Below are 27,885 nucleotides of genomic sequence, written 5' to 3'. Positions count from 1 at the left end.
AACTCCGCCGAGCCTCAGTGGTCCTTTAATGCATGGAGTCAAAGGATCAGTGTACAGTAAGTGTTCGATTTCCCTCGAGAAAACTTGTGATTCGTCTCGTTGTGTTGCACTTCGCGTTGACCACCAAGACTGTTCTTGTAGAGGCTCTGTAATATTTTAAGGATTCAAACAGAGTGTGTTTATTTTCAGCTGGATCGTTTACATGAGATGATGATGAGGTAAACTGCAGTGGTTAAACAACCTGCTGCTCAGAGTAAGAAGGAGACCAGTTATCCATTGTTACCATCGATCACTGGTTAGTGTGATGAATTTGGCCGTGGTTACAGAGTTTTTTGGGAGATTTGTTGTACTAAAAAAACAAAACAAATATTATTGTCAATTGTCGACTTAATAACTGCGCTAAGAGTCTTTAATCTCTGTCTCACAGTCAGATATGAAACTGTGGGTATCACTGAGTCTTTGGTAGTAGTGAGTGTGTGGACTGAGCAGCAGGAATGAGACTGGCCGTCCTGCTGAGATGAAAGTGGGAGGAGCTTCGTTATGGTGGAGATAAATGTGGATGCCTTGTGACTGAAGAACAATGTGTTTAAAAAATAAACTTCATTTTCTCATCAGCGCGCAGCGATGACCGTGTCCCACACAGACAGACAGTTTGTCAGGAGTTTTAATTAGTAATGGGGGCTCTGCAGGGAGGAGGAGGCATGTGTGAAAATATGCATATATGGAAATCTTCTTCCTTTTAATGAAAACTGCTGTTTGCTGATTGTGAGCATTACAGTATTTCAGAAGTTTAAAGCCTGTTTCCCGCGCAGTGGATATTAACGCACAGACGCATCTTGCCTACTCAAAGACACAGAAGCCGGCAGCAGTGACACGCATGCTTGCATTATTATTATTTCTGATGCATTTAATATCCTCGGTTTAAGCTTTGAAGACAATCTTTGGGGAATATTGAATCTAACCATTCTCTTTTGCCCCGGATTCCTCTCTCAGACAAAACTTTGTTAATTAGCCCCATACCTATAGGCAGAGTTTTCCTTTTCTGACTTTCCCTCGTATTATTAAAGATGCTGCTGACTCTTCCCACCATGCCTCTTCTCCTCCTCCTCTGTTGTCTTGTTATTTGAATGTGCCATTGGCGTTTTTTCTTCTCTTTTTTTCTTTTAGCATGCAAATTTGGGCCAAGCAGTTTTCCATCACCCTCCCATACCATTAATGGTTGTGGCCCACAGTTGGCCCTCCACGCCGGTTAAAGCAGTCTGCCTCAAGGCCCTCTTAGCCCATGCCACACCAGCGATGTCTTGTTAGGAGTTATCTCAGCAGCCTTGCTCTGGAGGAGTTCAAAGTCTTCACAAATCCAGCTGTCAAACAAAGTTAGGCACGGGACCTTTTAGATTGTATTTTGGAGCTCAGCGGGCCTTCCTGAGCCTGCCACGCCTCATCGTTCTGAACGGCTGATTTCATGAACAGATTCATTTACAGTCTGACTTCATCCTGCAGGAACTTTGTTGGCTAAAAGAATTCAATCGATTCAGTTTTTATGCAGATCGGCTTGGAGTGTATAATCAGATTACAGGAGTATGCCACTTTAAACAGATATAAGATTCAACTAATATTTCATCGTTCACTATAAAGATATAAATATATGTTAGCAGACTTTAGCTAACTGTAGGAACAGTTGTAGCCACCATGATGACAGCACGCGTTTGTCTTTGGAGAGGCGGGGTGGTCCAACGATGGTCAACGATGGCCCGTTCATCCTGATTTTCTCTGTTGTTGGAAGGAGAAAAAAGCAAATGCATGTTCCAACATCACACACACACACACACACACACACACACACTCTTATGTTGCAGCGTCTGTTAGTGTGTTGCAGTAAGATGCAGCGGTTAAGAGTGTGAAGAAGGGATCTGTGAGATCTCGACGGCGTTCAGGCTGTGACGTCTTTAAAAATCAACAGCATTCAGACACAGAGTGCAGTCTGTGTTCCTGAGATCACTGCCTTATCTGAAGTACAATAACAAAGCCAAATAAACAGATGATTATTAAGTAACAGGCACAGCCATGTGACAGATAACTAATTAATTTGTTTGGGAATTTGTAACTGCTAATATAGGAGCCAAACATTTATTTTTCTTAGAGCAGCAAAGGCGACTTTGCCGACTCATGAGGGCGATTTTAATGAAGGAAATCCATCCTGTTTGCAGAGTACACTTGCACAGCATTTCTTGCTTGCATAGTAAGAAGCTTGCACTCAGCTATAAGCGTAACATTACTAATGACATACTTTGAATATGATTCAAACTATTAAAAGCAGCACTGCAGATAAGCTGAATGAACACCCACACGTACAAAATAGCTGTGTTTGGTATTTTGAATAATTATATTTTCTGAGCTTTGATTTGCCTCTGACTTTAGGAATATGAAGTGATAACCTCCAGCTATGTGATTCACACTAAAGAACTGCTTTACATTGCCAAGGGGCCGATGCGTTCTCCCCCAACACACAAACGGATGTTGTTCACAACAATATGCAAAGTGCTATCACCTGGGACTCTCAGGAGGAAGTAGACTTTGGCATTAAATCACTGGAAAGTCATTATTCAAAGAAGGCCTATATTTTTGTTTTTATAGTGCACTAAAACACATGATTTATCCACACTGAATATGGAATGTGGTATTACATATAGTAACGATGGGATTGCTGTATTTCACATCCAGGTAATTTAGCATATATGTGAGTAACTACATGTTTTGAAGCTGCATGAGGGGATATTTTATACTTGCCTGTTGTGTCTAATAAGAAGTCAAAGGTGCCTGTTAACAATGCAGACCCTTTAAGTCCGGCGCTGCCTCAGTGGCTCCGTGCATCACTTTGCAAAGTGCTGGTCAGATTTGTCCTCGGGCACTCGTGTGCAGGAGGTGTACTTTGTAACCTCTGATCCAGGCATATACAAGGAGAAGCAGAGGGGAGAGCCACGTCTGAATGAGCCACTTCTTCTGATACTGCCACCCAGACAGGCTTTAACAATGCTGTAAAGCATAATGACAGCGCCATCATCACAAGCAGTAAAACTATGCAGATGGTGGCAGATGATCAGCACCGCGTTAATGGAATACAAATGACTGCAGTCCAACACGACAATCCCCCAAAACTGTGCATCCTGTTAGGACAAAGGCACGGTAATGGCCGCCTCTGGGACAATACAGAGCCTGCTGCACTTGGTGATTTTATGGCAGCAAACTTTTCATTTGTGCAAAGTTATTGAAGTTATTTGCAGGAAGCTGCAAAACTGACAGTGTGCTCATGTTGCCCATTAAATCCCATATGAAGGGTAAGTGTGTTCCCATTGTATGTGCTGTATCTGTTAATACAGCTGGATATTTACTGAGGCAATTCAGGTTAAGTACCTAAGATACACAGCAGCGTCCCAGCTGGGATTCCAACCTTCTGGTCACAAGCCTGCTCTTTTAAACATCCTTGCTAATTGGGCTGTGGGTAGATTTCAGAACCAGCTCTCCCCTGGTTACCAGTGCCAGACAGAAACTTTGATCTGTTACAAGCACATCCTCTTACAGCGTGGCTACAAACATACGACATAACGGCAGTTAGTGCTGCTCTTAGGCTTCATTTGTTAATGCTGAGCAAAGAGGACTTTATTTTCTCGGCACCTTTTCTTCCTACAGATTCATCTCATCAAATCTCTTTTTCTGACACGATTTAAATGAATGTGTTTGTATTAATTAGTTACTGGTCTGTGTGCTGTGTATGGGTTTAGTTTGTGCAGCTCCCGTGTTAGAAGCTAAACGCAAATGATGGAAAAAAATTCATGCATGTGCATACTGCATTAAATCTGCACACATGTGGGTAATAATGTAGAAGGCAGCAGGCTCGAAGACCTGTGTGGAACATTTTCCAATGGAAGCAAATCTGCATTAGTGCAGAATAACGACTCTGCTCAGTTTGCACACAAAATATTTGTAATAATTTAGAAATGAGTGGCAGAATCTAATGGTAACATAATGTGTAACAGTCAAAGCAGCTCAAAGATGATTTTGGCAGCTTTTTCATATTGCTGTTTTATTGTAAAGCTGCCACATTTGTTTGTAGAGTTTGAGAAACAGGTGAGGCTGAATTTGTTGTTTTGCAGCAGACGTGAAGAAGATAAATGAAAATAAAGGATTTGTTCACAGACAGCAGCTTCACGGGCGCGTTTCTGATTCACGGTTAAAGGCAGCAGCTGTGCTGCGAACAGAAGAAAGAGCAGCATTTCTCTAAGCACGCACAAATTTGAAATGATTACATGATTTACAGTTTTGCTATAGAGGGGTCAGGGTCAAAGGTCAAGGTAAAAAATTAAAAAAAATAATAATCATGTCTCCTTCAAACCCGGATTGATCTGATATCTGAACATCATCAGGATCTGATCCAGGATACTTGATTTCAATGTGGGAAACTCCATTTAATCATATTTTTGGCCACGTTTGAGCTGGACTAAGAAACATCATCCTCGTGTGTTGCAGTAAGAAGCATCTCACTATTGTAACATTCCATCAGGATATGAGCCGCATACTCGAATATATGACACGACTCTGACTGTCAGTCCCATCGCGCCGTTCCCGTCATCGCCCACCTGACACATCTCATATTTTCTCATTATCAGAGATAATTATCTTAAAACATGAAATGAGAAGAAGAAAGTCCAGACCTCCACTGAAATGCCGTAATTATGAGTAAATGAAGAAGAGTTCCTCCACAGCGTCCTGAGGGACCGATAAGGTCATACAGGAAGTGATTACTCCAAGTTATTGCTGATGAAGGCACTTCTCCAAGTATTCAGTCCTGAGTGAACTTGGTTTTTCACAGGATCCATGTGCCAACTTTCTTTTCACAGGAGTAACATTTTCTTCATACAGGAGCAAAGGTGACGGCTCTTTGTGCGAGGCTTTCCTCTTCTGTGTGACGCAGACACTTCTGCCCTCAGTGATTGATAAACTGGCATTTTGAGAGCACTTTGGGGATGGCGTATCTAAAATGTTGATTTCATTTGCCGGGTTGTTGCTGACAGCCTGGCTCTTGTTGTTTAGTTGTCATCTGCATCTCCAGGTTTTAGTGAAAACTAAAATCTTAAGGATCTGGAGACTTCTCTCAGGCAGTGGTAAAACACTCGATCCAGGCTCAACGCTTCCCATCATGGTGCATATGCAATCATATATGATTAGCAACCAGCAGGTGGAGGTTATCACCGAGTGTATCCTGTGTGAAATTGTCCAGTTGTTACTCAGCAGATTCAAACAAAAGCATGTGTCCTGTCACATTTTGTTAATGCGTTGGTTGGGTTTTAGTGTGTGACACGCCCTGACAAAAGCAAGTGGCAGAAAATGGGTCACTGTTTTTTCTGGATCTTAAATGAAGCAGTGAGCGGATAATAAAGCTGCGCTCCTTTTTTCCAGGTTATGGTGACGATGAGGAGGCAGCAGTGTTTTCTGTCTCCAACTAGAAGCCAGTGAAATAATCGTGTCTCACTAATGAGATCTCTTGTTTAGATGAGTATTGGTTTGTGTATTTGTATCGAATGTGAAGCAGGCAGTAACTAAATTAATGTGGCTTGTAATAATCACAGTGCAGCTTAAAATTTCAAATAGAGACTGTCTAATACCGCGAGGTTGCTGCTGGCAACTCAGCTTTTGTTGTGTAATTTATGTAACAAACAATTTCTCCATCCAGCCTAAACACAACGAACTGGCAGACGCTCCATGATCGGACTGCTAACGCGTCGCACAAACTGCTCACAGCTTAAAGTGGGTTTGGAGTAGTGGGTGTAGAAAGTAGGTTTAGGGACTGCATGTAACCCCTCCATCCCAACCCATACACAGCTGCCTCATTTGTACTGTAGATTAGATCATGCTGAAGTGTGTGATGCAGCATTAGAGTACCCTTTAACCTCTGAATCTTGACTGAACTGTGCATAATGGTTGGTCAGCTCCTTTGCTAATTAGTGTGGCATTAATGTGTGCAGCCTTGGGCTAGCGTAGAGTTGCAGGGGGTGTGTGTGTGTGTGGGCTGGCACGGCTCTGTAGAGCAGCCACCATTAACACTGGCCCAAAGCAGCCTGCTGAGAGGTGAGAGTGCTCTACACTCAGTCCAGCCTCGACTCAGGCTGAAAGCTCAGAGCTCCCTCCAATCCATATCTGTGATGTCCTTGTGAAGCAGCGCTGATGCAGGCGCACAGAGCAGCGGTGATGCACAGAGCAGCGGCCCCTCTGCGATCCCTCCCTTTTTAAACTTGTGACAGGCGTGCAACCCCTGCCGCTCCTCAGCAGGCCGCCCTCAGTGCCGGCAGGGCAGCGTCGAACGGTGACTGATGTTGGCATGAGATGTGCTGCCAAATGCCCCAGCCTGTGTGTCCAATCATGAATGTTGATTTCAATTAGCTCAATCACATGCTCCAATACTGACCTCTCTCATTCAAGGGCTTTTTCTTTGGTGCCTTTTTCTTGCACTTTGCTTCAACTGCCCCTCGGCTAACAGGGTCAAATTGTTTGGTGTTCACGCGGCTCCTGGTAATGGTGGGTCCTTGGCTGTACCGGCCAAGACATTTCAGCTGCAGCCTGCCAAGCCTTGTTGGTCATCAGGAGGTGGGGTAAAGGGGCAGGGGGCTGGGCTGAAGCTGGAGAGCTTCTCTGATAATCAGTCTGAACAGTGGTTGGTCCTGATGGCTGGTGGCTGCCTGGTGCTTGGTTGATTGATGCTGGCCTGTGCTTCCATACAGAGGCCTGCCATGTGGACCCCACTGTGTAAACACTGTCACTGCAGTGAATCTCTTAGTTCCTTAAAGCCTAGATCAGTGGTGAGCTTTGCAATGTGCAGCGGTGACCAGAAGGAAGCATGTAGGGAATCACAGGACTATGATCACATGCATAACTTGACAGTGTTTGGGGATTTCCAGGGACACTAAATGTAGCTTTGAGCTAAAACACCGCGCTATGACTCAGTTTGAGTCCTAAATTGATTTATTGGCATCATTTATCTTCTATTTGAACACAAAAAGTCCGTATCTGCTCGAGCTTCTATTTTCCAATCTTTTATCATGCCTCAGCCATGAATTTCCTTGGTACCCAAGCCCATTGTCTGAGGCCCAGTGGGGGGAGGCCATGTCTTTAAATATCCTCAATGTCACTGCGATGCAGCGTAGGTCGGCTCTGGGGCCTGCAGACCGGAGCCGTGCTCCTCTCTTTCATCCCATCCCAAATGCTGAGCTCACAGTCAGAGATAAGTGCTTCTCCAGAGATGGCCTCTCTCCCACATCTGTGTAAGAGTGTCCACAATGTGCATGTTTAACACGTGATCATTAATCACAGCAAGACAGTCAATGAATGCCATCAGAGCCACGGGGGCTTGAGCCAGACGCGTGCACTGGCAAAGTGATACACGAAGAACATCGGAGGACACTTTCTGCTCTTAGCGGGGTTGCAATTAATCAACGATTTCTCAAATATGGCTAACGGGAGTCCTGAAGGCCGAGGACTGACCTCCATGTTTCATTTTTTAACAACCAGCTGATGTTTGAGCATCACTGTGAGAAGGTGTGATTTCATCAGTCTCCAGTATTTTGTTATAAAATTAACCAGGTTATTTAATGTTGCTGTGTACCTGCACAGTCCAATCCAACTGTACCTTTACCAGTTTGTGATGCTAACATTATACATTATACAAGATTATGCAGTAATGCAGGCGTAGAAGTACTGTCAGTGAAATTACTCCTGTCAGTCTCGGGCTATTTATTATGGAACTGCAATATTATTGGTAACACAGTAACATGTAAACATAAGTTTAACCTATTGAAATGCTACATATTTAAGAAATTAGGTTCAGGTTTTGACTCAAAGTAACCAGTAACCACAGTAACTAACTACCAGCTCTGTGAAGTGAAGTGAAGCTGTAACATTGTATAAAGTGGAAATGTTTCTGCCATTGACAGACTTACTGTATGATTCCAGCATATCCCAACAAAGTGGGAAACACATCAATATTCCAAACATCATAAACATACAGGAGCAGCCGTAGGACTGACACTTAACCGTGCAATTATCGTCCTTCAGCAGATCCCGGTCAGGTCATCAGAAGTGCAGTCTGCTCTTTTATTTTCTCTGTCGATCTGTCAGCTGTGCCTTTGTCACGGCACAGGCTATAGATAGAGATGTCAAGTCAGACCTGTGGGTCGCAAGGTCGGGGAACCTCTTCACTTCTGTTGACCTCCAGACAGACAGATTTATCCACTGTCAAATCTGTGCGCTCCCACCACGGCAGCGGCTTCTGCAGTCGGAGACGACCGTAATAAAGACGTCAGGCTTTAACCCCTGTCTTTCTTCGTTTCACCGGTAATTGTCACGATTGCTGAATAACAGCCAGATTTCAAACAAATGCATTAGCCAAATGAGCTAAGGTGAAGACTTTGATGGGTAACCTCTCTGTCCTCCTCTCAGAGACGACTGATTGGATGGAAAAAACTGCTGGACTGATTTGCCAGAATAATCACAGTAAATTGCTTGTAGCTCATTTGCAGATTGTTGTCAGCGAGATGGAGAGCAGTTTACCCATTTGACAGCTTAGTTAGCAGTCCAAGGACTTGTGAAATATCACACTTCATATTTATTCCAATTTGGGAGCCATGCAGAGAATGTGAGACTGGAAATTGTGAGATTAAAGCGAGGTTCAGCTCGGCTGCAGTATCCACTGGGCAGATCTCCTGTTTTTCAGAAGAAGAATTACTTTTGACCGTGAAGCAAAGATATTATGTGCAGATATTAGGATTTTCTGTTTAAATGTGGCAGCTAAAGAGCAGTAATTACAAGGCTGGCACGGCTCAGTTATCACAAATAAATGTGAAATATCGCTGTCATTGCACTGCAGCATCTTCATCTCCCTCTTCCTTACCCCGTGTGGGTAAACAAGCAGTTGACATGAGTTAATTATTAATTAAACAAGAAGCAGGAGTGAGGAAATCACAGAGCGGTCCCTAAAGAGACCTCTAAATAAACGGGGCGTGGAGCAGGTACCGACGTGACCCCGCTCCCAAGAGTGCTGTCTGCGGTGAGACTGCCGACTCACTAATGAGCTGTTTGCAGGAGCGGGTACACAGTGACGATGACCCCTGACCTTTGCCTACGCCGTCTGGGGAGCAGGGAGGGTTAGAGGATAAGAACCTGCCCTTTCACTGCTGCTTTTTTTTTTTGCTTTGGTCAAACAAGTTTTGTGGCGCGTTCTCAGATGTTCTTGAGGAGGAATCGCTTCATTCTCGGTGTGTGAAATCCACCGTGGCTGCTTCATAATGTCAGCGTGTGAGGAACTTGTTAACACTGGCTGAGCTGCACAATCACTTACATAATTACTATGGTAAAAAAGCCATAATGAGCATATCGAGACACATGACCTTCAGGCAGTCTGTCTCCATACTTTTTTAATTACCCTGATCATACAGCATTTTTTTATTACAGCATACAGTGAAACAGGATGAGATGCTAATGACCAGTGTGACAGTTTGATAGTTGGTGGAGATGCTGTGTTTGTTTGAGGAGCCCGGCGACAGTAAAAAGCCATCTAATTAACCCTCCTGGTATGACATCATGTGATTAAATTAAACCACATCATCTCCCTCTGGGTTTGCCTGGAAACAAACCCTAACAATTCATTCGCTAAGCTTTAATTTTCAGACCTGTTTCAAAGGCTTGATGCAAAAGATAATTACCAGCTTCATCTCGGTGGGTTTTTGTTCCATCCGCTTGTTCATTAATAACAATAAGAGGTTGGAGGTTAAAAACTCATTTAATTGCCTTTATATTAATGACATTATGAATAGCAGGCACTGTGGAGTCTAATTCTGTCCAGTAGTTAGTCGACATGCAGGGCCCCCTGGAGGGCCGCTCATTTTGCCAGAATTACACTCCAGCAGAAACTAGAATTAATGTGCACCACACTCTCACGGCGATGACAAACATGCTCTCCAGCAAGGAATTATCCTGAGAAATGGCCGTGAAGACTCACTCTCCACTCTTTTCCCCTCTACACGTGCACGCTTCCAAACGTGCACACTCCAAAACGTGTACACTCCCAAACATGCACGCTCCCAAACATGCACGCTCCCAAACGTGCGCGCTCCTAATCGTGCACGCTCCTAAATGTGCATGCTCCCAAACGTGCGCGCTCCTAAACGTGCACGCTCCTAAATGTGCATGCTCCCAAACGTGCGCGCTCCCAAACGTGCACGCTGCAGTTGCCGGTTTTGTAAACAGAGTCCAGTTCGCCTGTTTTTTAGATTTCCTGTTGCCTTTCAGGCCCCACGACTAATTAGAGTCTCTTTACCTTCATGTCCTGTAAAGGTGAATTCCTTCCCACCTCCGAAATAAAACTGCAACCGGGTTGGGCACTGATGACTAAATTGTACTCTACTTAGGAATAATGATAATGAAAATGCCTTTCAGCCAAGCCATTTCAGCCATGAATATTGCAAAGAGGTAATTTCAGCGAAGCGTTGGCATTTTAACTAATTTAAATTCCTGTTATCTCTCCAATTCTTTTGGCTGGTTTTATGGTTACTGGAGCAGATTTAGTTGTGTATGCATTATAGCCACAAGAGCCTAACCATACATCTGAATGCTAATTAAACATTTGAATAATCATCTGGGAAGTTCAGCACAGGGGGTGCCCCTCTGTTCTGTGAGAATCAGAACTATGATTTTAGAGGCAGACAAATCCATTGTTGTTGTCCCAAATGTTTTTGGCACTTTTTAGAGTTCATTCTTTCTTCTGGTCATACCGTCCTTTATCTTTTTACCCCCCATCTCCCTGTCTGAATAGAGTAAAAGTAACTGGATTCGAAGCATAAGGATCCAAACTAAATAGCACAAGGAACTTATTAGTTTACAAGTATCACCATCCAGAAATGAGGCCAAGGGGGGATGATGAATGAGTATATTTCCCCCAGCAAACGGCTGACCTGGATACGGCTTTCTTCCTCCCCTTCCCCAGTGCCAAGTGGGCCACCATTTTTCACTGGCCTCACACTTAGCCACGGACAGCCTTATACGGGCCCGTGCTAACCGTAGCCCCGACCCGCAGTCTGTCTCCATCGCAGATCACCTCCTTCTGCACTCATCTGAAAATTGTAATCCCTTAGTCAGGGCCCCCGTAATTTGATCAAATAGCATGCACCCTTCCCCGCCACTTACTGGCCAATTAAGTCAAGTTCTCACGCAGGGGGTCCAGCTGGCTCGGTGTTATCTGGGGATGAATTGATTGAAGCCATTCCACATCTATGAACCCTACTTTAATGATGTAGGTGATAATACTTGTAATTCTTCTCAGTCAGGGGACTCATGGGCACAGCTGTTACCGCCGTAATCCTTGTCCTGATACACTGAAGTACCAGCAAGGCATTAATCTGTCTCTCAGATTCTCCTCCGCCAGGTTTTTCTCCACCCTTTCCCTCCCTTGTTCCTGCCTGTGCTTGTGTCTCGTAGCTAATGCTACATCTGTGAAATGTGACATTGAAGAAGGGGACAAAAAAGAAGAAGACAAAGATGAGGCGTAAAACACGATTGTGAGGGATTCGCTGTTAATGATTACGCATAGCTTGCATTCCTCACTTCAGGCCCTGACCACTTTGTTAAAGAAGAAGCCCTCCTCCCATCACGCCCCCCACCCCCTCCAACTAAACCATGACAACTTAAGAAGGATAGATTTAGGAGTGAAAAATCAATAAATACATGCATTAGTTTCAAAGGCAGACATTAACATTCTAAAACAGACTTCTCTTATAATCCTGCCTCTAGCCATTCAGTCAAAATATCAAATTATCATAATGAGGTCTAACTGCATATAAATGCTGAGCATTAAAATCAGAGAAGGGGTTACACATAATGCAATACATTCTTTATTACCAGGCACCGTTATACATCTGTCCATAGGTTCTTCACTTAATATTGCAGGATTCATTTGCATCGCAGCACATTTCACGACTCTTAAAATCCCTCTGTGACGGTGGGAACAGGTTAATCACAGAGCACAGTGTCACACCTTTGTTTTACATATTTCCTCATGAAGGTGGAATACTTTGTCAGAAATTAAAAATACAACAGATGACCTGAATTTTAGGCATATTATGCACAAAAGAGTTGAGCGTGCTCTTAAGAGTGTCGACACTGTCTTTTAACTTGAGATCAGAGAGTGAGAATTGCATAAAAATTAGTCTGAAGTGAGTGCCTCCATCCCCGTCCCGTTCCTCAGATGAGGAGAGGTTAGCTTCTCGACGGGCTCCGTTTTACCCGGTCGAATGGCTGCAGTCTCACCCGCCACACAAACAGCAGCCAGTAACGCTCTCCCAGCTGCCATCAGGTCACGATTAGGGTCCTCGGGGGTGCGCCGCTGATCAGGCCGGGGTCAGGGGGCTGCCAAAGGCAGGTGGAGTCTGGGACAAATTTATCAGGGGAGTGAGATCATGTAAGCTACACTTTAAGGTAGCATCAACAAGGGCAAACGCATGCAGGCCAGCTGCTGCTCTGTGGCACTGACAGCACTCACCTGCCAATAAAGAGTGAAGACATTTGTCTCCACTGCAGCTCATCATCCTCGCTTTGTTCCCTTAAAATGCGTTGCTGGGCATTTACAGTTATTACAATAATTTCCACATGTTAATGCTCACAAGGCAGAATATCCATTTATCTGTGCCATTAAATTTACATTGCCAACTTCTGTAAAATGTATTTCCCTTAAAGCGATTGTGTCTTGTAGGGAAACATAAAATCTTACATTTTGTATTATGTGTGTAAACTTAAGTATACTGATAGAATTTTGCAAATTTGACTCTGAAAATGCATTGAATAATTATGAATAATACATAACCGCTGAGCAAATTAGCCTGGTGTGAGCTCCAGTGCATTAGTGTTAGCTGAATGCCATGAAAGATGTTTGATATTAAGGATGAAAAATTGGGTGAGTAAGCAGCACCAGCAAGCTGGATCAGTCTCATGGTAAACAATTTAGCGTGGGGGCGTGCAGTAATTACTGCTTTCAGTCTCATTTAGGAAGCCTGTTGGCGCTGGGGAGCACAGTGGCGCTGGATGCTGTTGTTTCTGGGTTCGTGATGCGCAGATATGAACACTGATTTAAGTGACAGGATGTTTGAGCTGTCAGCTCTGAGCACTTCCTACTAACCCCCCCATTTTTTCCCTTTCTCTGCGAGACGGTGTCACGCCTACATTTGTCTGAACACATATTGCTCAGTTTAACTGCTACTTTTTCTTCTTACAAATAGATGGTGTGTGTGTGTGTGTGTGTGTGTGTGTGTGTGTGTGTGTGTGTGTGAGGAGAGAAGCTGTAAATGATCAGCAAACTTGAAGTCTTGTTTGTGTGTCCGACTGATGCAGGGCTGCATTGAAAAATCAAATGAAGAAGAACATTATGTACATGTATGTACAAACACAGCAAATTAGAAAAAGCAGTGCAGCTTTGTGTGCGTGCACGTGTGTATGTGTGTGTGTGTGTGTGTGTGTGTGTGGCTGCAGGATAAAGCAACAAGCATTTCGGGCTTGTAAACACACCCATAGAGGAGCGTCTGTTGGTTTCTGCCCTTATTATTTTTGGCAGGGTTGCATATGTTCCCCGTGCAGAGCCGAGCTTGATTATCATTCCAATCAGCAGAGGTGGAGAGAGTCACATTAATTTGTAGTAATTAATAGCACTGCTGCATCTGACAGCGCATGCTAACGAGACCCTTTGATTGTTTGGATCTCTAAGTGCGCCTCTCCTTGTTTGCATCACCTCGGAGGAATTCGTAATATCAAAGCTTAGTGCTATCTGATAGTTGTCAAAATGCAATTTATGAAAGTTTAATTCTTTTATTGATTTAGTTTAGGTTTGATGCCTGCAGTGTCAGCTCCCTTGGTAGAACTTAGTGGATTCAAATGCTTGTCACCAGCTCGGCCTCCTTTTTACTGAGAACAATTGCCATAGGCCAGCCCGACAGGCATGGTTTAATTGCCATTAATTAAAAGCATAAATCTTTTTCTTCAGTTGCTCTGCTCTTAAACAGGGCTTTGCGTTCCTGCTTTTTTCCTGTGCTTGTCAGAATCCCTCCTGGCTAGTCAGGGTTCAACCCCCCCCCCACCCCCACCCCACCCCCCCCCGCCCCTCCCCATCCCCCCCGCTCACCAGACGTTTCTGGAATCATCTTTTTCGCACACTCCTGCCTGATCTGACATGAAGTGTGGGCAGCATGGTGATATTTAGTAAACCGGCTTCCTTCTTTATTGATGTATAATGAGGTCAAATGAATCCTCTCGTACGCATGCTTAGATGGCTCCTCGCCTCAAATCCTTTCTGACAGCGAGTAAAACAGCCGGCAAACACAACGCCGGCTCCCAGAGACGTGGTTGTGAAAAAGCAGGAGAGAGAGGCAGGAAGAAAGCTCTTTTATACCTTGGCAATTTTCCTCCTGTCTACTCCTTAATTAGAGACTTTTTACCCTCTGAACAGCACTGCTCTTCTGCTCTAAGCCTCTAATACTGCAAATACTGGATGGGAGAATTAACATTAATGCCAGCTTTATTATCACATGACAGCTCTATTTACTTAAAAATAAAATAAAAACAGGGTTTTTTCTCAAACATTGCACACTTTCTTCTGTGTGAACCGCGCTGCACGTTTCAGCATGTCGGGGTGATATTTGACTTCACAAATAAAGTCACCATGATTTAAAACGGGATTTCTGGCATCCTAAATCATCAGTGGTGTCAAAACAATTCGCTTCCCTTTCATTGCCGAGCCTCTGCCTGTCGCCCTCGGTCGCGTGGCCTCTGCTCCTGGGTGGCCGTGTCACCACGAGCGGCTCATCCCGGCCATACGCCTGTTTATGCATATTAGCTTTTTTGCCTCATCTGGCCGCATTCGCAGCGATTCCCCCGCGTAGCTGCATATCTAGTCAGGGCAGAGCCTTCCCAGGCCTTATTAAAACCAAGAGAGTTTCAGTTCAGGGTCATTGAGAGAGCGCACCACATAAATATGTTAGGGCAGCACTATCAGCCGCTCAGTTTACTGGGGGTGATCGATGATGGTCGCGGCACACTCGCACAAACATCTTAAGCGGATGCAGCTTTTGCTTAATTGGGAGCTTTGCCGCTCAGATTCCGACTTATTTGATGTTGATGATGAAGTCCCAGGAAGGCGGTGAGATTCTTGTAAACTAAATGTGCACGCATGCTGTCTTCATTCGTACCCTGGTCAGAGCTGTTACCCGTCAATTTAACCTGCATAGTTTACCTCTACACACACACACACACACACACACACACACACTGAGCTCATTTTTAATCCTCACAGCTCACTGTGAAGGCAGGAGGAAGTTCCAATTAAAATTAAAATAAGCTCTTTTAACGGTCTCTTAAATTGACAACTGAACAATGATTTTCGAATTGGTATCTGTCAAAGGTCTCGAAAATCCTCAGCTGATAAGGCCCAACGCATCCAATTAGTAGCAGAGTAGGGCCTGAGCCAGTAATGATTTCCAGGTCCCTTAAGATGTGGCGTGGACACTTATTGCAAATTACTGACAAAGAGCCCGGCTGTATTGATGAGAGGGAGAACAGCCAAGTCTCCGTGTTCCCATCAGGTGGACGAGCTCGGAGAGGGGTCTGAAGGAGAGCCCAGGTGTCTCTCTCTCTCTCTCTCTCTCTCTCTCTCTCTCTGTCTCTCTCTCTCCTCTGCAGCCATAATGTGGCTTTGCTGTGCAGCTCGTATATAGCCCCCCTGCTGACATGGACTCTCAGAGACCAGCCTCTCTCGACATGAGCCCCAGCTCAGGGAAAATGCTAATGCTAACACGAGGAAAGTGTCAGGAGCAGATCATCAATAATGTCTGCAAGTTTACTGCCCTCTTCTAATTATAGCCTCTGTCTCTGAGGGCTGCAGGAGGCTGTGGGGCAGCTCCTTAATTGAGCCGAGGTAGATTTACTTCCCCATCATATTCGCGGCTCCATTGTTTACAGTCCTTGAAACTGATTGAAAGGAATCAAAAGATTCATGGAGATGTGATTCAGTGCCGAGCGTGTTTGGTATGCAGGAGGAATGACTAAAGGAGGATGATTCTTGCTGGTCAGGTAGGGATTTAGATTTGAAGGCCATAGCATAGCCAGAGGTCATATCATTTAATTCTCAGCATTGATGCCTCTGGAATGCTGGATATGATGCTTCTTGGTGTTACTGTGCAGGCTGGGTCCAGAGCTGCTGCAATGACAGTCTAGTAAGAGGCGCTGCTCACCTCATTTATGGGACTTAATGAACAGATAATCACATTTTGCATTTAGATTTGCTGCCTGTGTTGCATTACTGTAGCCCACTTTCCCTCCGTGGTGTCCGGGGAGCTTTGCTGCTGGTCCACAAAGCTCTCAGGCCATGTTAAGTCCCCCGATGCTTCCACGAGTCTGCGGCTTCCATCCTGCTGTAGGCTCAGCGTAGAAGGTGTTGACCCTGGTGACCTGAGCCTGCTTCCATTGGGTGAGGAAGGGCTGCACTATACTCTGTGCTTCAGGGTCAAATGCTTCTGTAGTTTGTAGTTTCCTCTGGTTAGATGTTTGTTGCAAATGAGTGCTGAGAACAGGGAGGATTTGGGCTGCGATCTCCAGCAGGGAGGGGTTTGGGATGTTTCTGACATTTTGCTCAAGGTGATGATTGTGCTTCTGTTTGTGCTGCTTGTGAATACAGCGTGAGCCGAGTGCTGATTGGTGATTAGCGTTATGTCACTGTTTATCTTCATTTATATTTCATGCCCCCAAAATTCCATTTGATTTGCATGTGCTCGTCATCAGGATGTAATCCCCACTAAACTCGCAGCCCTCTGCTCGCCTGTGTTCCTTTAAGATGAGAGAGGCTTTGATTTCCCCCATCTTTGTGTCACACTGACTGGCATACTATTTGACAGGTGGAGTTAAAATAGAGAAAATTGTGGATGAAAATTCGTCAGTCTCAATCTCTTGCCCTGGGCTGTAGGCAGCAGAGACAGAAGCCCACTGCTTTGTGTCAAATGTTTATCAAAGGGTCTGATTAAATTGCTGTGTTCAGGGTAACAGCCTTATAGGAGGAAAGTGAAAGCCCCATACCTTGGCAAGCAGTCCTGTATGATTGTGAGCAGAATAAAGCAGGCCACGTTTAGGTGCCAGAAGAAACCTCTGACCAGCCAGCTGTAAGGAAGCTGGAATATCATATGCCCTTTGTTGTCGCACAAAAAGAGACGCAGGCTCTGAGATCTGTTGTTGTTCTCACTTTCCTCTGTCTTCTCAATCATTCTTTTTTCTCTTTATTGCTGGAGGAAATAAACCTGGCCCCTTTTGCTGATGCCGGCTAGCTTCCCCTGGCCATTCCTCTCTGTTTTGTTTCAAAAGGGCAAGGCTCTCCAGCCTGAGCAGTTTGCCCTGCAGTCCCACGCCAGGGGCGATGCTTGCCTCAGCTGCTTCATCACTGGGGGACCGGGCTAACGTCTCCTGACTGCACTTAGCTGTGTTTCTCTGATATGGTCATATCACATCAGCCCGGGCACATGTGACATTGCATCGCTCCCTAACTTTAAGCAGTTTGTTGCCATCCACGTTCTCTCTGCTTTTATGTCCCCGTTTTTTGAGTGATGTTGTGATTTGCTGCAGTATTTTCTGGCAGTGCTGCTGCCACACGTTTGTGTCGGATAACAGGGCCCATTACAAGATCTCTCCATCTGGCCAGTTTCCCCCTACAGGAGACACGGAGAGCTCCGCCTACCCCTCACTTCTCTCTCTCTTTTTTTTTTTCCGCTCATCCTTACCCCTGCATTTGAATTTCTAGATAATAGGCTTTGACTTCTGGCTGCACGTTTATGGGTCTTTTCATGTTATCAGCTTAGCTCATAGCGTGGAGCTGAAGAACACAGACTCCTAGTGACAGGCCAGCCAGTCAGCAAGGCGAGCCTGTCAGGATCTCTCATACACTAATGATTTCCCTTTAGTCTATTTTCTGTCTCATTGGCCGTTTCCTTCAAAAACAAAATTGCTCATTTAAATTCTCATGCCTGGGGCATTTTGGTCTTCAAATATTGTTGGAAAGTGAAAGGATTAGGCAAAATATGCTTTTTTAAAATGTTAATATATTTTCTGGTTCACTTTCTCCTCTGAGGCCAATTAGAGAATTTCTGCTGGCTGCATTAATGTCAAACTGACATCCCCAGCTATAATTACACTGTGCTTGAAACCTAACTTTCACTTGTGGGTAGATGAGTGTGCCTTGCAGTGACACATAGACTCGCTCTGCCAGCTTTTGATCATTTAATCATTGCTTGCTTTCTTTCACTCTTGCCTCCCTTGCTTGCTGATGATCTCACCTTTTATTCTTTCTGTTGCAAAATGCAGTGTTGTGTTTCATTATTCACCGCCGTATTTTGCACGGTTCATTAGTGACATCATCCCCCCTCTTTGCCTGCTCACAGCAACACAGGTAGACCGGGACGGGCCCTTCAGGTGCAGATAGCATATGTACATTGTTTACTCGTTTACATTGTTCTCTTTGTGTTTACTGCGCCTTCTTTTTTTGTTTACGGCGCCGCGGTGACGACGACGATGCTGTCGGGACCTGAAGGATGGCGCACACGCGCCGTGTCTCTGCCAGTCGTCCCAGGGAACCCGTTAAACTGGTTAATGCTTCACTCTCAGTATGAACGCCTCCACACAGAGCTTCTGAAACTGTGTGGCAGACTCCATAATTTGAGCTCCTTCTCGCTGTCAGTTAACTCAGAGCCAGCGATGCTTCGTTCTCAGCATCTATGAAGAGAACATCAGATCGATATGTTGTCAGAGAATAATCACGAATAATAATGAACGAAACTGGAAGGCAGAAACTTTGAGGAGGGTTTGTGGACTGATGTGTGGCCACTTTCCTCTGAACACCCTCCAGAGGAGAAAATCACAGGTGGCACTGAGACTGAAGTGCGTTTGACTGGATTCTCTGGAAAAGGAAGAGAACAAATTTCCGCTGTTTTACTGAAAGCTTTCCGAAGTTTGAGATGATTCGGGTGTTATCACATTTCTTCAGTGCCCCCTGCAGAGGTGGAAATGCTGGCACACATTCTCAAACTAAACTCCATCACTGCTTTCAAAGTGACTTCAGGCGGGAGACTCCTGTGAATGAGCCCCCCCCCCCCCCCCCCCATTTAGCCTCCAATAGCTTGACAACTGTGATGCCAATCAGCTTAATGACCCGGTGATTGTTCTGCATTTCCATTCGCCCGTGTTGGACAACATCAATCTGTTGCGGTATGTGCCGTTTCTGGAGGGGGAAAAAAATCACAGCATAATTTGACAAAGTGTACATAAGCTTCCTGCGTCCGCGTCCACCTCCCCCTCTGTCTTTTCTCCCCCTCTGTCTCTGTTTGCATTGTTTTACCCTTTTGCTCGGACTTCAGGTAATAGGAAATGGCACTGACCCCTCCTGATCCCCCCGATTACCTTTGTGAAGCGTGAACGTGGTATGGAATCACACATCAGGAGACGAGTTGTAATTATTTCTGCGATGCCATCAGCATGGATCAATCACTCAGGGAGGCTGCGAGTGGAACGCCGCTCGCAGCCATGGATGGAGCCAGCAGCGACCCTCTGTGACTGACAGCTTTGGTAATTAAGTGATTGTATAGACCCCTCCGACTGTTATAACAACCTTGTCAGGGCCAGTCTGTGTTTGGAGCACGCTCAGACCCTGTGTTCTCCTCTCTCTTTGTAACCGTGCACTGATGCTGCTTCCTCGAATGTTCAGCGTGGCACAAATATGGCTGTAAACATACACGTACATATAATTAACACGTTTAGATTTTTTATCACAGGAGGCCAAAAATGCTCATTTCGAGGCCGCTCGCACTCAATGAATAAAAGTGGATTTTACTCTGCTTCCTGTTGTATCAGTCACGGCGTATAATAATAATAATAATAATGCTAACCTGCACTTCAGCTCTGAACTTGAATGTCACATGTTTCGTTATTGCAGGACGTGGAGAAGTTGCAATAATATGCAGTATGTCCATCTTAAATGTCAGGCCACTTTAACTGTGCAGCCTTTAATTCCAGAGCTCCCAGGATGTCATTGTGCATTGAAATAGCAACATCTCATCTTTGCCTTATTCCTCCAGAATGAGAAATGTTTCCCAGAGAGGGCCGTCCATGTGGGCTCACAGCCAGGAACTGCTGTGAACATTCCCACACATTTCTCTGGATAACTCATCTGCTTTTTATGTCAAACAGTCGTGAATGTTTTCTGTTATTTAGCTGGATTCATATCAGATGTCCAAGTCTTCATTTATTATATATCATTGTTTTTATATTTCTGTGAATAAACTCCATTTTCTGATGCCGTTAGATTTGGCTGAAATCGCGGGAAAAATCACTCAAAAAACAAAAATTAATCAAAAATCAAATAAATCATTAAAAACGTTTTTTTTTATGTTTTTATTTAATATGTTTTTTAATAATATGAAGTCCTGCAGATGTTACTCATGCTTATAGACAAGCCTAACATCAATACACAGCAAAAATGTCTTTAGTGTTTATTATGTAATATGTGATTACAGCTACATTGTAACAACGTGTGTCATAAACCATTTGTTGTGTATTTTTCAATGGAGACGGTAACATTTTAACCAGGTGTTACTGATCTCTGCAGCTCTGAGATCTGATTGCATAACTTTGTGAACACGTTTATTGTGTGTCTCTGAACAACAGCAGTCAAAAGTTCATGTGTGCCATTTTTGTCAGCTGGCTGTGAGGTCACAGCGTCGCTCACAGAGGGTCAGGCCGGGTCAGATTCAAGTGTGCCTGCATTTATTTCCAAACCCACACAGTAATACCAGAAACGTGCTCGTAACTGTGGAGGTTTTATATCCAGATGTTTTTGTTTGTCATCAGAAAACGAAACAGCTGTAAATTCCAAAACATTCATTTAAAAAAGACTAAAAACATATTTTTTTGTCCGTCATAAAAAAGGAGAAACTTTGAGAAAAGCAGCTGATTTTTATGGTATTAAATTCACCTGTTTCTTTTTTTTTCCTCTCATGGGTTATCTTACACACACACACACACACACACACACACAGATTAAGTGTGTGATATTTGCTGGATACTTTCCTAGAAGTTGTGACTGCAACAGGCTGACGAGCTCCAGCGTTTAAAGATTTTGGGGAAGGATCTGTGAGGACTCGTACGGTTGGTCCTCTGAGGACTCAAAGATTAAAAACATCGGTGACAATAAAGGCTTCATTTATCATTGTGCTGCTCTGGCTTCATGCATACCTGCTGTCCTCTTGCAGCTTTGAGTCAGTGTAATGCTCCCAGCCCACTCGGGCAGTCGCAGCCTGCTGACACTCACACTCACACCATTTTCATGCCATAACAACGTGAAGGTCTGAGTGCAGCACTTTGTTTTAGTGAAATTCTCAAAAATGATTGTAATGCTTCAGATTCGTGTTCAGATGTATTTATTGGTGAGTAACAGTAGCAGGTTAGATCATACACAAACACACACAATGACCTGTTAATCAGTTTAGCAGCTCATGAAGTCGGTTTGAAATTTAACTGTAAATTTATTCAGTTCCTGTTTTTTTCAGCTGCTCTTTAACCTTTTTATGACCCCTGAATTTTTAAATGTTCGTAAAATATTTTCTTATTGTTTGATAGACACAGTGTGACGTTTAACATGTAAAATTTAGTTTTAAAAATGGAAACATCTCATTTTACATTTTAAAACCTGTAGCAGGCTCTCCCGCCCTGATTGGATCCTGCTGTTAATGACGGCGCTCATGAAAATTAAAAATATATAAATGAGTGAGATGGTCGCGAGGCAGCAGCCCATGAATTTATTCTAATTACAGAAACGCTACAGCTAACTTTTTTTTTTTTTTAACTTGTCCTCCTCCTCCTCTCCCCCAGCGCCACCACCTCCGTCCCGCAGTGACTGACAGCCTAAATGCGGGGGTGTCTCTGCGTAAATGCTGCAACTGTGCAACCTAAAGGTCGCCAGCGGTGAAGTGACAGCTTACACGCAAAGCCGCCAGAGAATCAATATGGTGCCAGCCACCGTTACACCGTCCCATCATCGACCATCAGCTGAGGCCAATAAGACGATACTCTAACTGGTAGCATTCAATTTGCTCCCGCGGCGCCTTAAACCCAATAAAGCGATTGATTGTTCCTGTTTGCAGCTGATGAGCTGCCCATGCGCCTCTGCACGCATTGACTGACGTGTTTAAGCATCGCTTTGATCTGATCTGAGCGATTTGTAGGGAATAAGGCTTAGAAAAGGCCTGATTACAGGCTGCGTGCGGACAGGATATTCTAATTGGCTCTCCACTGCGGGATGATGCATGTGTGCCATGCTTCTCTCCAAATCTGTGTTTTTGAGGATGTCGTTGAGCTTCATCAGCGGTCGATAACTATTTAAAATGAAGTTGTGTAAGTTAAATGTGAAGAAATTCGGCTCGTTAAAGGGCGGCTGAGGCCCCGGTGCGCTCAGCAGCCTCAGTGCAGCAGCAGAGGCTGGCCTCGCTCTGTCGCCGCCTGCTGCTCAAACTCCGCCTGCAGGAGGAGGCGCGCATCCGCGGACATGTTCCACACACCCAGCATCATCTCAGTCCTCTGGCGGCCCGAGACATTTCATTTCAGGAGACTGGAGTTAGAACATTTCATAGACTTTGTTTAAAAGCATGGAAAATTTGTATCTATATTATATATATATACTGTATATATATATGTGTGTGTGTGTATGTGGAAATATATATGTGTAAAGGGCTTAAATTAAAATCGACATTTTTTTTTTGTGGAATGAAAATACTACAGCACTGAACATTTCAGCTCGTGAATAATTAAAATATTGACGGTAATAATAAGTATTTAAATTGCTAATAAATATGAACATTTAAATTTTAGTTTATGACGCAGCCCCGGAAAAAAAATTAAATATAGTTCTGGTTATTTTGTAATTAAGCAAAGTTTTTAGGATAAATTTCTTCCGAATTTATTAAACTCAGAGCTCAATTTAATAATTAAAAAAATAATAATTTTACTGTAAAGGTCCCTGGAAGAATTTTAAAAATGAATAAACATGAACAAACCTAACAGCAAAAATCTTCATCCGCTTCACAGGAAGAATCAACAGTCTTCAATGCCAACCTGCTGAGGGAGTAGAGAAAATAATAATAATAATAATAACAATAATAATAATAATAAATGGACCGTTTTCGATGGCCCAGCAACAAATTCTGGAGCAGGTCGCAGCGGCTGTGAGGAGAGGAAAACAATCCATCTGAGAGGAATTACACGGAAGGGAAACCTGTGCTGCTGCGCGCGCTTACCTTTGACATCATCCGGAGAGCGTGCAGCCTCTCCCCGCAGACTGTCGGCCTCTCCCCGCAGACTCTGACAGCTCCAGCCGCAGACTTTTTTTTTATTTCTCCACATCCTTCAGATCCGCATCGGGAGGGAAAAAGTGCTGAATTTCTGCTGCCTTTGAACGCTCATTAGCACCTCATAATTACTTTACTAATTAGGGTGACATGGTTATTAACAAGATGCGCTGTCATGACAGTCACCACTCCTCCCGCTCCTAAATATGTCGACCTTGCGGCTCTCAGAATACATCCATACAGACAGATCAGATACCACCGACGACACCGCGGCCGTAAATATCTGAGCAGATAAATATCTGCTTCTCATCCACAGAAACTATTTATAAAATTATAAATTTGGAATTTGGCTGAGTTCAAATCTGGCGACAGTTGCGCTTTTTGAACGTTTCTCTCACCTTTAACAGGAAAGATTTCAAAACTGTTTGACGTCTGGAAATTAAGTCAATGTTTGTTCTCCGTCCGAGCGCGCTGGAGCTGCCACTGAGGACTTTTTGCGCTTTATGAAATTATTTCAAGCTCTGAATTAAATTAGTCTTTTTCCTTTAAATTCCCACCTCTGTAGCTTTTTCTTCGCAGCCAGGATTTAATCTAAAATGTTCCCAGCTTGGCCTTAAAGCTCACGCCTGTGTTTTTCCTCCTTTTTTTTTAAAGAGCTGCACTAAACTCAGTGCAATGGTTGGATTGAACTACCGAGATAAAGAAACAACTCGCTGATTGGTGAGGTGCCGGAGCCGGTCAGGATACAAGCCAATGGGAGCGCAGGAAGGTGGGTGCGGAGTGGGGGAGAGAAAAAGGCGTCGAGTGTTTATTATAAAGGAGAAAATATTAATTCCCCCTTGCCGTGGGCCGTGACGTCAGTATAGGAAGTCATTGTAGAGCAACACTGAAGCGATTAGCAGCAAAAAGGGGGAGCCTGATGTCGAGGAGTCAGCCCTATGTATATCTCTCTATACGCCTCAACTTTTAACACAAAGTTCAATATCCAAACACAAAAAGGGACGTGGACTACGCAGACCCACACTTTGCTTTTCCGCATTTTCCCTGAATGTAACTCCTTGGACCATAGGCTGTGTGAGCCGCCTGTAAACGTGGATTTGGCTTCTCTCCTGGGTTTATTTCGCAGCTATTTTTATTCTTTTTCTCACTCACAGTTCATTTCGCTGACTTTCCTGTGATTTGTGCCGGAGGAGAAGCATCTCACTGTTGTTATGAAGACTTCATCCGTCCTTTCTTAATATGGAAGGATCCAGCGGGTCGAGTTTTGGGATAGACACTATTTTATCCAGCGCGTCTAACTCTGGTAACCCTGTGCTAATGAACGGAGATTTTCGGCTCGACAGCAGGACAGCGGATTTCAGGAGCCAGGCCACCCCGTCGCCATGCTCGGAGATAGACACTGTGGGAACGGCTCCCTCGTCCCCCATCTCGGTCACCATGGAGCACGCCGCCGACCCGCATCTGGTCCAGGACAGCCTTCAGCATCACCACCATCACCACAACCAGCCGCAGAGTTTGCCGCTGTCGCCTCAGCAGCAGCAGCCGCCGCTCGCTGGGGCCGGCTGCGCCCCGAGGACTGCCACCTCCTCGTTTTTAATCAAAGACATTTTAGGCGACAGCAAACCCCTGGCTGCCTGCGCACCTTACAGCACCAGCGTATCCTCACCCCATCACACGCCCAAACCAGAAAGTGCCACGGCTCCGGACGGCTTCAGGCCCAAGCTGGAAGAAGACGAGAACAGAAGCAAGTTGGACAAAAGAGACGAGATTCAGCTGGAAATGAAATGCAAAGGTGAGAGCTCAGCACCTCCATCTGACACAGAAACATCAGATCCTATGTTCAGTGCAGCTGAGTTTAATGAGCAGCCAGGGACTGAATAATAATAATAACAATAATAATAACAATAATAATAATAATTTTGTCCTAGGACCAGCTTGCTTTATTAGACTAATAGATATGAAAACAGATGTAAGCCTGGTGATTCTCCCCGTGCGCGGGCCTCCCTAGTGGGTCAATTAGAGAGATTATTGTTCTTCCTGGAGGGGGGATTATGGCGCACTGAAACACAACTACAAATAGAGATGGATTGATATATTGATTTCTCGTTTTCTGATAGAAGAAAACTTCAGATAACAAATACACACGTTTCTTTTATTGCTCTTGTTCTGCCTCACATGTGGCGGCAGGAAGTCTTTCTGCAAGTTGGTCAAAGTTTGAGTGGGGCTGGTGCACGCGCGCCTCCGCCAGGTTTTTATTTGAGAGGAAAACGAAATAAAAAAAAAAAAACGAAGGAAAAAAATATTGATGTGTGAAGGAAGTTTCCAGCTGGCCTTTTCTGGTTAACCACAATGAATCCGCTGCTCTGCGCCTGTAGGAGCCAAAGAAGAGGGTGATCGAGAAATCTCCAGTAGCAGAGACAGTCCACCGGTGCGCACGAAAAAACCTCGCAAAGCACGGACAGCCTTTACCGACCACCAGCTCAACCAGCTTGAGAGGAGCTTTGAGCGACAGAAATACCTCAGCGTGCAGGACCGCATGGACCTGGCCGCGGCTCTCAACCTGACAGACACACAAGTGAAGACCTGGTACCAAAACAGACGGTAGGCGAGCACCGTTTTCATTCAGACACAATAACCAGATTCATGGCGCTGTTCACAGGCTGGGATCTTAAAGATGAGAGTTAAAATAAATCCGCCACGTTTATTCGTGTTTGTTTTTCAAGAATTTGTTTTGAAGCTACTTAAATTCCAGCTGTAAAGACCTGCACTAATATACTTATATTTGATCTTTCTAATCCCCGTGCACGGACAAAATATTATTTAAAAAAAATTTATTTTAATTCTTGTTGTGGAAAAAAATGCTGATTTTGATCACGTTTTATTTTTATTTGTGGAAACGACACAAACCCCGCTAAGTTTGATTTTCTGAATAATTGCAGACACGTGTGGGGCTGAGTTACAGATTATATGAAAGTATATAATTTGTATCCAGTTTTTAGCTTCACGCAGTCTTGTGGCATAAACGATGTCAGCGTTAATGAACTGGTGCGTTTGTTTAATTACAGTGTCCTGATGTATTTTACTGCGCGGTAAATATTCAACATGCGCTTCTAAAAACGTCTCTTTACATTTTAGCCTTCAAAATAAATCTTTATTTGAACTTTATGAAAGAAGCTGCGTGTATTATATTTTGTAGTATATTCAGCGTGACTGGATTGAAGCTTTTTTTTTTTTTTTTTTTTGCCTAATTAAACCATAACCATATATTCGTGCCCGCAATAATTAGGCCTCTGCATACCAATTAAAGGCGCGTTCGGGGAATCAGCGAGTGATTAAATAATTCATCTGCTGTATTTTGATCTGGTTTCAGGACGAAGTGGAAGAGGCAAACGGCGGTCGGATTAGAGCTGCTGGCGGAAGCAGGAAACTACTCGGCCTTACAGAGAATGTTCCCGTCGCCCTATTTCTACCACCCGAGCCTGCTGGGCACCGTGGACAGCACGACGGCGGCCGCGGCGGCCGCAGCCATGTACAGCAGTATGTACCGGACTCCTTCCTCGCCGCACCCCAGCCTCCAGAGACCTCTTGTCCCGAGGGTGCTCATTCACGGCCTTGGGCCCGGGGGACAGCCGGCACTAAACCCCATGTCTAACCCCATGCCCGGCACGCCGCACCCGCGGTAAAACGCCAAATTAAGACGCTGACCAGAAAGCTGGTTGAACACGTGATGTGAGTAACTGCTTCGGAACCACATTGCAGGACTTTTTCTCTCCACCCAAAAAGACACATTTAAAGACATTTACAGAAGTAAAGGAGGTATTTAATATGGGCCCGAACAGCCGAACCCGGTCCTAAAGACTTCCTGTCCGGGCCCAGACACGCCGCGAGGACTGCTCATGTCTGATTGTTTGTTTGTCTTTTGTACAAATACACTTACATTAGCAAATAAACTTATAAAGTTTATTAGATGGAGAAGAACTGAATGAATAAAGAAGTAATGATACTAATTGAATTGTAGAAGCTTTAATTGAAACCTGAGTCCAAATTATTTTTTAACCCGAGTGAAATTAATTTCTAAAGCGCATTTGAAACAGCGACAGATGCCGGACTCACAGCAGTTACATTTCATTCCCACATCATAGAAAAAGGTTTGCAGCTTTTATGCGCGCCTGTTTTATTCCAGTGCACACATTAATATCTGCCGTGCCATCATCACTGCGGTGGCTCGGCAGCAGAATTGAATCCTTTTTCCGCGGACATAATTTAACGGTAAATAATTTGTTACAGGAACATATGGTCTTTAAATTGGAAAACACAGAACTGGTGATCACCGACTGGAGGTCAGTTTCCACCCCTTTATATTTATGTTTACCAGCACATATGCATATGGATGCGCAGCAGCTGATTGGTGGTGGGATGAATGGTTTTG

General features: G+C 44.4%; 1 protein-coding gene across 2 annotated transcripts; it reads left to right on the top strand.

Moving 5' to 3' along the window:
• Positions 1–27,445, top strand: barhl2 (BarH-like homeobox 2). Of its 2 annotated transcripts, XM_030727443.1 has the most exons (4): positions 1–56; positions 24,611–25,248; positions 25,832–26,057; positions 26,827–27,445. In XM_030727443.1, the coding sequence occupies exons 2-4, from the start codon at positions 24,696–24,698 to the stop codon at positions 27,137–27,139; spliced, it is 1,092 nt and encodes a 363-aa protein (XP_030583303.1). In that variant the 5' UTR covers positions 1–56; positions 24,611–24,695; the 3' UTR covers positions 27,140–27,445. The 2 variants fall into 2 exon arrangements, with proteins under 2 accessions (XP_030583303.1, XP_030583302.1); XM_030727442.1 differs by lacking the exon at positions 1–56 and having other exon boundaries at positions 24,312–25,248.
• The last annotated feature ends 440 nt before the right edge of the window (positions 27,446–27,885 follow it).

This window comes from Archocentrus centrarchus, chromosome 4 (genome assembly GCF_007364275.1).
Source record: "Archocentrus centrarchus isolate MPI-CPG fArcCen1 chromosome 4, fArcCen1, whole genome shotgun sequence".
NCBI lineage: Eukaryota > Metazoa > Chordata > Actinopteri > Cichliformes > Cichlidae > Archocentrus > Archocentrus centrarchus.
Note: the sequence above shows the minus strand (reverse complement) of the source record. Positions and strands in the feature narration are given on the sequence as shown.